This window comes from Hippichthys cyanospilos, chromosome 14 (genome assembly GCF_059441005.1).
Source record: "Hippichthys cyanospilos isolate Australia breed blue-spotted pipefish chromosome 14, RoL_Hcya_1.0, whole genome shotgun sequence".
NCBI lineage: Eukaryota > Metazoa > Chordata > Actinopteri > Syngnathiformes > Syngnathidae > Hippichthys > Hippichthys cyanospilos.
In genome coordinates, this window is record NC_142382.1 from 9,570,001 (window position 1) to 9,582,698 (window position 12,698).

General features: G+C 38.5%; 1 protein-coding gene across 3 annotated transcripts in view; it reads left to right on the forward strand.

Moving 5' to 3' along the window:
• The window catches only part of LOC148412850 (unconventional myosin-VI-like), a 51,114-nt gene that overhangs the window by 30,330 nt on the left and 8,086 nt on the right, over nucleotides 1-12,698 (forward strand). For 2 of the 3 annotated variants that reach the window (XM_088433232.1, XM_088433231.1), the window contains exons 26-29: nucleotides 1,878-2,086; nucleotides 2,167-2,245; nucleotides 6,060-6,220; nucleotides 7,271-7,321. In XM_088433232.1, the coding sequence (XP_088289358.1) occupies nucleotides 1,878-2,086; nucleotides 2,167-2,245; nucleotides 6,060-6,220; nucleotides 7,271-7,321 (500 nt within the window). The remainder of the gene's footprint in view (nucleotides 1-1,877; nucleotides 2,087-2,166; nucleotides 2,246-6,059; nucleotides 6,221-7,270; nucleotides 7,322-12,698) is intronic. The other variant, XM_088433234.1, reaches the window with a different exon arrangement.

A 12,698-nucleotide genomic window follows, 5' to 3' on the forward strand; every position in this document is an offset into this window, starting at 1 on the left:
CAAAATATAATTGAGAAGCACTGAACTAAACATACAGAATCACCTTATCAAAAAATTTCATTTTCCTAATTAAAAGAACTTATTCCTGGTTTTATGAATCAATATTTGGTTATGCAAAGAACAATTGATTTAATACATGATTTATTTCGTTACTTTTAAACACGGTCCTAGTCACGCCTAATAACATTACCGATTTGCTCCTTTGCGGGTGTTAATTTGTCACAAACCAAAGCAACGAGATATGTCAAACGAAATGCCCTCAATATGCCGGAATGCCTGTCGCGTGGCAGAGAAACGAACCAAGTTTACAGACATGCCCACTGAGGTTTTCGTTTCCAAAAATTCAGGACGTGCCACTTTCTTCGCTCAAGCGCAGCTGCACAGTCCACAAATATCGAGCCCTAAATGTTTACACTTGTGTGCACAGAAGTCTTTCTCGCTAAGTGCCCAATCCTCATGATATCCCTCTCGATCGATATTTTCAATCAGCTCGTGGCTGAAATCCTTTCTTCAATAATGTCATTTAGGGTGGCTGTTCCTTAAATGATCAAACTTGATTAGCAAAATCCCAGTCCGCCCCTTGCAATAAACACACCTTTTATTGAAGATACCAAGTGCAGCAAATCATCAAGCAATCTGCATCTCATCCAGTGAGCATTCCCCACAAGTGTTGCTTTTTTTTTTTTTTTTTCCAAACTGTTGCTCATTGCACACCATTAGCCGCGACCATAAATGAGAAGCGATGACGCCTGAGGCATCCCGACTGACAGTGACGCAGCGGTGATTCCTGACCCTTCTTATCTACCTCTTCATCTCAGTCAGCGTCTCAAGCGCTTTATTCTTCCGTTAGCCTATTAGCAGCCCAATGACAACACTCATAGCGCTCTGAGCGCTGTGTCGCCGAATGAATAATGCATCGGATGCCAATGCTTGTCATTCATGCCTCCGTACTTTGGGGACGAGACCTTGTCACCTCCCGTCTTTGTGTTCCAGTTAGTGACTCACTCTAATGAATCTGCACAATATACTGACCTCTTCTCCGCTCACTAATTGTTTCACATGTCCGGCAACTAGTCAGTCAATGTCTTGGTTTTTTTTTTTTCTTTTATGTTGCTGCATGGAAAAATGTTGGCACTAAACAAAGGTCATACAATCACTAAAACTTATTCAAAAGTTAGAGTGAATGTTCATTTAAATAAGAAAAATAGTCCAATGCTTTTACCCTGAAAAGGTTATGTTTTGATGGTTGGGTTTGTTTTTGTGTGCAAGTATTTGTCTACATTTATGATTGTATCTCAGATTTTAACATGCTCAAAAAGATTTTAAAAAAATATTTTTAATAGGGAAATAGTGAACAAAATACTCATCACATTTTACAGAGTAAAATAATACTGATATATTGTTCATTGAGCTAATGCTGCACAGTTGGCATCATATTTTTTTTTTCTAAGGATGACCAGAACACATCACAACCCTAATGTTGTCGATGAAGCTAAGGTCATCTTGATTTCTATCCCGTTTGCCAAGTTGCCATGTTCTGAAGCACAATTTTGGCTTGAAATCATGTTCAGAAGTATTCCAAAAGTCACTAAATGTCACTTGCTGACATGCTTTTATATGCATAGATGGATGGCATCTGCAGAGGGCCGCAAATGCCAGGAAATCCTTTTTTTTTTTCTTCTTCTTTTATTACAGAGCAGTTTTTCTCCGTCTTGACTTTTTGGAGTATTTTTTCTCAGCAGGTTAATCCCTAGGGACATGAAGCACGCCGTTTTATTAATAGGACATTAACAAGAAGTTTTCTTGTCATTTTTTATTTCATAAATGAGCACTTAGCTCACTCATCTTTCTTGCGATCTCCCCTTCCCTCTCAATAGAATACAATAATGACCCGGAAGGAGATTGACACAGAGTACCAGGTGTTGGTAAAACGCTCCGAGCAGTTGTTGTCCTGCATGCAAAAGAAGAAACAGCAGGAGGAGGAATCTGAGAGGCTGAAGCACATTGAAGAGGAGATGGAGAAAGAGAGGAAGCGACGGGAGATGGAAGACCAACGGCGGGAGCAAGAGGAAGAGGAACGAAGACTGTATGTGGCAACAAGATTAGTATGAAATATTTTGTAACTCTCTTTTGGGTTTCTTTTGAATCTGTCTCAACTCTTTCTAGGAAATCAGAAATGGAGTTGAAGCGGAAGCAGGAAGAGGAAGATAGAAAAAAGAGAGAGGAAGAGGAGAAGGTTCTGCAGGTTGGGGAAATTGATATTGATTATATATTGTTTTATATTCAACATTTTGTTTTCGGCATGACAACTGCACAACTGAAGAAAAGCCAACAAATTTCTGTTTGAGTCAAAGATCATACATTAATCTTTAAAAGGAAGATTGCTCCTTTCAAAAAAGACGCTAAGAACCAATGAAATCTACTCTTCCAACTTTTTATCTGGACAAGTCTACAAGTTATAGTTCACCGTGAGGAAGCTGGACAAAATGTGCACTCCAGTAAACATACACATTTGAAAACAAACAATTGTGGTCAACAATTTGACCACATATATATGTACATGTCTGTGGCAAAGCATTCTATGTCATGTAGTCAAATTAGTAGACTCACAAAAAAAAAAAAACTAGATACTGACCCACCACGATATCATACCATTCCACAAACCCACCTGCCCCTCACACATCCAGCCTCCAATGGCAAATCTACCATTGATGGCAGTGGCATTGGCAGTACAGTGCAGCACAAGCCCCGATGGTGGACGTTTCTGTTTTTGAAAGCTCGGGAGGAAATATGCATCACAAGTGGCTTGCTGAAGGTCAAACTATAGGGCTCTTGAACTGTTTCTCTCAAGGAGAAAAAGGAGGAAGAAGAAGATAGCGGTTCTACTGCCAGGTGATTATTGCCCCCTTTGGAGTCCTCAACTTCTCCTAGTCTCCTGACCTGTCTTCTGGTTACTCTTTCTTGCTTTTGATAGTATGCAAAGAGCCATAATGCCATGCTCTATGAGCTGCGCAAAACAATTCCTGTAGGCTCCAGAAATTACCCCCTGCAAGACCTTGAATTGTTCTTGCAAATTGCTATGGCTTCCCACCTGTTGTCTGTCTCATTTGCACATATTAGGTGAAATTGATTCACAATGTTTATTGCCTCCTAACTGTGCAATGCGATATCCCACCATTGGGATTGACAATGTTAGGCTGTGATGACTATGAATGCATTTCTTATACAGTGTATTTGTCATGTGAGAAACAGGCAGGAAACAGAATGGGAAAAGTCTTTATTAGAGGTGGGCAACTTACAATTTTTTGCTGGCCCGCCATTCGTCAGTCCCCCTCCACTTTTCCGTCATTTTTTCAAGCAATATGAAATTGTAATTATCAGTCCGTCGGCGAATTTCTGTCCAACCTTCCGCCACCACTAGAGGGCGACATTGGACCATTTTTTTTCTCGTCCGTCATTCGTCAGGCGCTGATCTACTTCTGTCTGCACTCAAATGTTTTTCTTTCTGTTTTAGTACTTACACTTAATATTAACACCATTCCTGTGTTCCACAAGTTCACTGCCATTGAAACAATACAGTAATATAAGTGTAACACAAAAAATAAGCCAGCTAAGCAGTAATAATAATTAATACAGGGGACATGAGTGGAATTTGCAATCATGTCCACAAGATGGCATTATCATGCTTTACATGACTCTTAAATGGTGGAGGTCGGTTCTCATTTATAACTGCCTGCCGGAGATGGTTTCGCTAAGATTTGTCTATAGTTACACAAAAATCTAATATATCGGAATCTAGACTTTGAGAAACTAGACTGAGAGAAACTAGGACTACACCTTGAGAGCTTGACATTCGGACAATGTGTCACGGAAAACCTAGGGCTTTAATACACTCAGGAATCAATCCTATATGACACTAAATAACCATAGCAAGAGTGTTTTTCTAACATTTCCAATGTTATTACTTTCTACACAAATGAAACCCTCAATCTGACCTTTTAGCAATTCCCAGAAGGCTTCCTATATTCTATTCCAAAGAATTAGAAAATTCTTAGTATAAACAAAAATCTGATGTAACCACATCGGAAACAAGATGTTGTGCAGATGTTGTTCCACAGCACCTAGATCTTAAATACTCTTAAAACATCAATCCTATGTGACTGTAAAGAAAACAAAAAAGGACGATAGGAACAGTATTATTCTAACATTTCCCATTCAATCACTTTGTACCCAAATGAAGACACCTTGGACCAATTCCCAGAAGGCTTCCCGTGTGGTTCTTCTGATTGATGATCCTATTCAGTGACATTTTTTCTCTAACTAAACTACTTTGCCCCATTGTGTTCTCTCATTTGTCCTATTATCTACTTCTCTCACATGGTATTTGTGCAATCCATCCATCTTTGCCTGTTCGACTCATTCAAGATTTAACATATTTCTGTTCTATTCTCTCATATCTTCTTAGATACGCTTAAAGGTTTCTTGTACGCTTCCTCCTCAGACCAATTTAACTCCTAAACGCATTTATAGTACTTGTCTTTTTATGCACACACTTTCAAAGTTAATTATTTTCACTTAACTTTTTCACCAAACTTTGTAACCAGCAGACCTTCCAAGGGTGTGCAAAAAGTTACTTCCCTCTCATCTATTTTCTGCTGCATCAAGGACTCACATCATGATATCTTGGCCCCTTCAGTGCTTAAATCTTTGTGTTGTAGTGTCATTAGGGAAGGTACCGAGAGAGAGGTTTTGTGATTTAGGTGCGCTTTAGAATTACAAAACCTGTGGAATAGCTCTTCCGAGGGCCACACTAGGCTTTGTTGGGAACTATAAAAAATTCGTTGTGCTCAGTGACTGTAGAGCAGCTCAATGCTCAGATCACCCCATGTTTCTGGTTGTGTGTCATTGCTGATGATCTGACCATCCACCAGCATGACTAATACATTTTCGGCTGCAAGGTTATTCGTATTTAAACTCCTCAAAAGGAAATGGCCCTATGAAGACCTAATCAATGGCTGTGAAGTGAGAGAAATGTTTCACAGTTCAATATACTATCTATCATAATGCACCTTAAGGGTAATTTTATACCAGTGGATAATTTTTTGCTGAATAAACCAACGGCTTCAGAAAGTTTCTAGGGCAGGTGTGACCAACATGATGCCCACACACTAGGTTTCCCCCGGTGGGCCTGTTCTGCAGAGGAGCTCACAAAAACATATATTTTTTAATAAAGCAAGACAGATATCGTCCTCTAAAAAATGTCACAGCACACCAAAAATGCTGGATTGTATTTTACACCTTATTATCCGGTGCGCCTTACAGTCCAAAAAAATAAAGGATTTGTTCAGCCTTTCGCCATATATTTTGTACTGACCAGATACAGTATATTTGTAATGTCTACTTTTTTTTAATACAAATTAAGACTGCTATAATCACTCTTGTTGGGAATAATTAAAATAGAATAGACACTTGAGAGTGGAGCCGGTGTTAAGGTGAAGATTGTGGCGAGATGGGGAACCACTTTGGCTCTTTCTAAAGTGTTGCAGAAAAAGCCCAATGCAATCAACCTAGCACAGCGCCACTGGTGGGCACTCGTAATGTAGAGTAATGTGATGTAATGGTATCTTCTGATCTCAACATTCTGTATACAAAATGATACAAGTTCTATAAAAGTGGCAGCTCAGTTTGTCATAACACTGTAATAATTAGTGTCAGGGCCTTTGCTCAGTAGTTTAGTGAGGCCACTGATGGTGGTCTTTGGGGGCGGTGGGACTGGAACCAACTTCAGTGCATTTTAGTGAAGACTACAACCAGCTGGCCCTCCCATTCTTTGAATACTCCCCTGGTCAATGCGACTGGAGAAAACTATTGTTGTGAAAGCACTTTCGAGCTGCATTGCTGTGTTTGTCTAGACACATGACCAATAATAGTGGATTAATAGCTTTAATCAGCCTCCAGCAGACAGCAGATTTTTAATTGTTATATAGATTCTGGCAAAGAGGAGCCCATTCCTATTAAGCCACCATGCGGTCTGTTTGTGTCTGTGTGTGATTTGACAGGCGGAGTTCGAAATCCAGTTTGCTCTGGAGCGTGAGGAGCAGGTCCAGCGGACCGCCATGCTGGAGCAGGAAAGACGTGACAGGGAGCTTGCCATGAGGATTGCTCAGAGCGAGGCTGAGCTGATCACGGAAGATGGTCAGCTGGACCCCAGCCTGCGCAGGTATTAGATGGGGGGGTAATAAATAATTGGGCTGCAACTAATGGTTATTTTATCAATCATTGTCCTCGATTGAATCAATGACTTGGATACAAAAAGCATGTCTTGATTTTCACCCTTTATTTAGAAAAAAAAGACCCTCAGAATATTTACTGTGAAGAATCTCAAATTCTAAGCATCTGGCAAATTAAGCCATTAATCAATGATCATAATAGGTTAATTTGATGATCCATCCTTTGATTAATTCTGCACCTTAAAAAAGAAAATGAAATAAAGCATAAATATCACCTTGGCCGATTATGGCCTTCAAAAATAATTCAAAAAATATTTGGCAAAATGGCCAATATTTGGCAATTATTTTACTTTTTTACCTTTATGTACAGTAAGAATTTACAGCAGTTGTATAAAGTAACACTTGTATAGTTATTTATTAGGCATAAATCCATACCCTTATATCCTTAAATATACATGAAGAAATTTGTCAATGAAGTGACTCTGCAGACCTGTTATTCAAAACAAAAGCAACTTAATTTTTAGATGATCAATACCTGCAATTTGTGCAACCAAACTGACCTACTTTACACATAACCTAAGTACAGCATAGAAACATGAAATATTTAGTGTTAGTTATTATTCAACTACTAGTAACACAATCACACGAAAATAATATGTCCTTATAACTTCTTTGATTGTGCCACATAGAAAAGGATTTTTTTCTTTTTAAACAATATAGTCATTGTTTACCTCTACTATTTGTGGGGAATCGGTACCAGGCCGGACTTGAAAGTGAAAATCACCGTACAACTGACACCTATTGAAATGCATTGGGAGGAAACACATGCTATTTTATGAATTATAATTTTTAACGTTAACCGCAAATTAATTGGTAATCTGTAGTTGACTCCGCCAAAAACAGGCATCGGCCTAAATAAATCCATTTTGGATTTAGTTTCACATTGAAGTGAATGTACAAGCATTAACACCAGCAAATTTACTGTCCAGCTGTTTTGCATGCAAGTAACTGCTTTTTTTCCTATCACTCTGTCCTGTCAGTGATGAGGCTTTTTCGGATCTTCCTATCTCAGCATCCTCAGCCAGAGCCATGTAAGAACTCAGCTTAACTTTATAGTGTGTATAGAGTGTACAAAAAACACTCTGTCACTTTAGTGCCATTACCCCGAACATAGTTCCATCCATCTCTGAACTGCTTTGAGTAGATCAGCAAAGCAAAGCTCTTGTTTCATTCCACCAAAGCCACAATCACATATCAAATGCAACAATAGAGGTTTTGATTAGAATCACTGGATGTGCTGTTCCAAGGATATTTGTGTTTGATCAAAGGCGCACAGCATACTATTTACTCTCTGTGTTTGCTCAGTTTGTTGTTTTGCTCACACAATGATGTTTCGGCGTCACGTCCTCTGAAGATGGAATTGAGCTACTGAAAAAAAGGGGGCCAGTTTAATTCTTTGATAACGATTGATTTGCATCTCGATTTGGCATGAATTGTTGTTGATTGCATTAGAAAAGAAGACTGTGTTCTTTTTGGTGACGCGACCCAGACACTGGACAAGGGCTGTCCCATTTCCACAGCAAAACCACTCACTATTGAGTCGTTTCATTTGTTAAATCTAGCTATTACAAGGTTTCATTTCCACTACTGAAAATGTCAGCCATTCCTGGTCATCCACCAACCGTCCAGCAAATTCACCAACCCGTTCACCAATTAGCTAACCCTTGTTACCTTTTAGTTCTTGAAGTGCCAGGAAGCTGGCATAAAAAAAGCTGCTTTAAAACTTAGAAATCTACCAACTGTGATACATTACTTTTTTTTTTCCCCAATCAACACCCCATCCATAAATTGTCTTTCCTCTACATTATGTGGAGAAAGTTACCACTGTGCCTTCTCCTGTTATCAATACAAGGTACCTTCCCTCCATACTTGCATCCATCATCATCATCCATCATGCGGCGGTTTAGTGTCAAGCTGGCCAATTATCATCTGATGGCCAATGTTAGCTATTCCTCTGTCAACATGGCGGCACTATGATGACAAGTTATAGAGTATAGTAAGTATGAAAATTGAAGATCTTAATATTGTGTGAAAGTGTGAAAGTGTGAAAGCTTTAGGCACTTACTGTTTGCAACTCTATACCATGACATTATTCTTCTAATGTATCCTACACACGTTTGACATGCATCTTCTTCCACAAAGTTCAATTAGAGTCTCACAAATTTAAAAAAAATCCAAAGATCCATTCCAGTGTGCTTGCATTTCTCTCGTTCAAAACATTCATGGTTTCCTCAAAATACAAAAATGTTCACGCAAAACTTCTTTATTCCAAATTAGGCATCATATATCGTGGAAAATGGCTAGGTTCAAATGCAGGGAGATAGGGTGTATCAAGGAAAAGCAATTTATGAGCAAAACATGTTTCTGTAAATCTAAATTAATTAATAACATAATTATGGGTCAGTAATGGACCGCCGCAATATAAGTTAATTTGAGACCATTTTTAAAGTTGTTTTGTACAAAACAACCTTTTTTTAGTTTATTAAATGAAAAACAACCTGAAAAGGTTGCCGCAAATGAACCCAAATATTGGGTAGGTCCTTTATTGACACATACTTGGATTATTCTTTACCAATATGATTCTAGAGTGTAGCAGCATTAATGATCAAAACCACCGGTAATAAAAGTCATCTAAATTCAGAGAAGATCATAACCCAAAGCAACTGTTAAAAATCAAGATAGGACAGAAACCAAACATATTTCACGACAGACATCATGACAAAAGCCTAACAAATACTCAAAAAAAATCCCACAAAACTAAATAACAGCCAACTGAGGAGGCAAGAAGTAACAGTTGAACAAGATGCAAGTGGCTGCTGGAGCTGATTGAAAGACCAGGTTGATGAGCACAGGAAATAAAAGACTGAACGAGCAAGACGGTAGATGAGGAAACAAGCCATAACAAGAAAAAGATAGAACCAGACAAGGTCAAATCACTGCATTTTCATTGAAATAACTGCCATTCAACAATAAGCATTTACATCATTCCAATTTGAAGTTCAGTTCAGTTCATTCAAATAGCCTTAGGAACAGCTCTCAACATGCCAATTTTTTTCCACATACCAATTCTCAGTTTTTACCCCTCCTCCCAAAAATTCCCATGTAAAGACATAATCTACATTGTTCACTCCTCCCATCAACATGACTTGACCGATTTAAACGATTCTTCAGATCATTCAAGCCATTTCATATATTAATCAGACAGCCTTCACATTCAAATCATTCAATTTCTTTCATGTCTAGTTAGTATCTTTGTTCTATGAATAATAAAAATAGATGTTCCTTGATCTGCATCTTAAAGCAGAGATTTTAATTTTTTTGAGACCTCTAGAATTCCATTACATAACGTAACTGTCATCACAAATTACATAGTGGGTAAAGTTAGTAGTTAGGTAGTTTGGTGTGGCAGTTAAACCAACAATTTTTAATCTGTTCTCTGTGGTTTGAATCACCCGTCCTTGCGTTTTGGGGTATTTTACGGTCATTTCGGTGTGTTAGCACTTTCTGTTGGCAAATATGTGAGGCTCCTCTGTGTGTCAAAATCTCCTCTTCCTCAAATTCCAAAAAGTTGCTGACCATCGATTACACCATAGGGGCCGCAATCCCGCATGTTTTTGATGCTTCTGTCATTAACTCACCTGAATCAAATTGTTAGCTTATCATCAAGCTCTGCAGGAGCTTGAAAATGATGCTAATCATTTGAATCAGGTGTGTTTAAGAGAGCAGTATGGAAAACATGTAGGTTTGCGGCCCTCTAGGACTGGAGTTTGAGACCAACGGATTACACAGTGTGGCGCATAGAAATCTTAAAGCATCTCAGTGGTGTAACCCAATTTTTAGTGTTTATAACATTATATCCTGTAACCCTGGCGGTGTCTAGAGTAACTATACCTAAAATGCCTCAAACGTTGGTAGGTTCTTAAGTAGTCAGATGGCATAAATAAAATCTAGTTTTTAAATCAACCCTAGTTTGATAACTTCCTAAAAATGGTACGTTTTATAAAACACTTTAACAATGAAAATATTATTTTAGCCAATTTGATGAAAACTTTGCACCCTAACCTTGAAATTGCAGACGCTTCAGTAGTAAACTGCACAGTCTACACTTTATCTAAGCGTTCCCTTAGTCTGCTTCCTTAGTCTCCTCTCGTATGAAGCTGGCTCACATAGTTTCCCCATCGGTATCTACTCAAGCATGCATTTATACATACAACGCACAAAGCAAAAGAACACTGATAGCACATGCCGTACACGTGGATCCGCTTCCTGGCTTTACTGCTGTCGGCTTAATATAATTGACCAATATAAACATTTTGGACTCTGTCTGTTCCCTTGTTGCTCCAACCAACCATTTCCTATTAGGAACAGCCCATCGCTTCACTCCCACGGCTTGTTTCCTGCCTGCACAATCCTCCTCATGTCCCAGCTAGACTGATGGTGATGATGGTTCTCACTCAGTTTCAATGTTTGAGTCAGCATCAATTACAAATGGTAATCTGGATGATTAGATCAACCATCCTCCTCTCTTAGACATTAGCAGCTGTAAATAGAGGACTTAATTCCTCAGTATTATTGAATTAGCCGCCCCGACTCTGCAGGAAGGCTGGAGGATGTGTGCTCAGACCTGCTGTGAACAGTCTGAACGTCTGCATCGCCAGTTTGACTCCCAAATTAATACAAGGTAGCTCATGCCCGCAGATGTATGTCGTTGTCAATCTGGTTGTAAACACACTGAAACAGTCAGCAGCGATTTCAACGAAGGCGGGGGGCAAAGTGCTGCAAAGCCCTCCTGCTGACGTGCTTGTAATGTGGATTGAATCGCGTGAGAAGGAATCTCTCTTGTTGATAGGCCCATTATGAGGAATCTTTTGTTGAAGCCAACATCGATTAAAGCAACACATGAGATATTAGCTCACAATTTCTTTTTATACTGTAGGTCTATCTTCTTTGACTGCAGAGTTCCAGAAAGAGGCCAATGAATAAAAAGAGGGGGTCCCGACGGGGTTCTGGACAACAAAGGGACAGTTTACAATAGGTTGTGTGTGTTTGTGTGCTTTTATCTATTTATTTTTTATTGTTGTTGTTTGGTTACTGCAACCGGATTTTAACAATATTTTTAATTAGTCCCCCCTCCAATCCTGGAAATATGTATATTTGCTTTAAAGTTATTATAAATCCTTTTTTTAAAATGGTTGTATTGAACATCACAACCACATTTACAGTGGATCACTATTCCTTACTTCCTTACTTACCTATCACTAAGGAGGGTAATTTCAGAACGGATAAGACAAAATGATTTGATTCGAAACGTTTCGATTCAGTTTAAAAAAATTCTGCTGCAATCTTTGGATGTGCAAAGAATCATCAAACTACTTCAGTTTGCTTTGCAAAGCAGAAAAAAAGTACAATTTGATTTGTGAGGAACATGTTTTATTAAAGAAAAAAAACGGATGCGGACAACTGTTACACTGAATCTTATTATAAATCCTATGTCTTTACAAGATTAACCAAAGATTAACCAAGATTAAGATTAACCAAAAATAAATTACATTTCTACGATAGAAAAAAAAGGAGCACAAGATACAATGTCATTTTAAATGAAATTGCAGTACCAAAATCAGTAAAAACCTGCTACACGATTAAAAAGATGAATATTTCTCAGAACATTTATGACAAGATATGAAAATAAAGTGAGCAGCTAAATTTGGAGTATGGGCAAAGCATGAAATGTGCAGCAGGTTGTTCACCTGTGTAACTCAATTCCTATCGGGAGCATTATCAGCCACATAGTTAGTATAGACAGTATTTTTATTCATTTAAATGTAATTGTGTAATAATAATAATAATGTTCGTGTATTAATATGGAGTTTGCTAAAATTGTTTGTATTTTTTTGTTGTTTTGTGCACATGCTGAAGATTTGTTTTGTGTTAAGAACCATTTGCTTCCCGTTCCCCATGAATATTTGTTCCTGGTTGGCACATTTAATATGCGCGCATGAGAGGGACTGAAATGCATTGTAGCGTGGAGAGTTGGTGTTTGAGGAGGGAAAGGGGAAGAATAAAAACACACGGCTGTCCGTGATGGTCTAACTCCATTCATTAGCAGCAGAGTGAAACGTTGCATTCACATTTGCGGCTGTGTGGATGTCACACTTTTGCAAAACTTGAAAAGACTGCATTTGCTTTCGATGTCCATGCATCATATGGTAATGCCACTGCTCATTCGGATAAAGGCTCTGGAGACTTTTCTGTCAGCCTTTTTGTAAAGCAGGATGGTATAGTGTACCTTGGCTCCGTTGTCTGTTTTCCACTACTCTGTAAGAGTGTATATCTTTGCCTTCAATGAGGACAAGCCACTTTAAAATCCTATTTTTTTTTTCTTTTTTGTCTCCTTCCGCACAAGCTTGA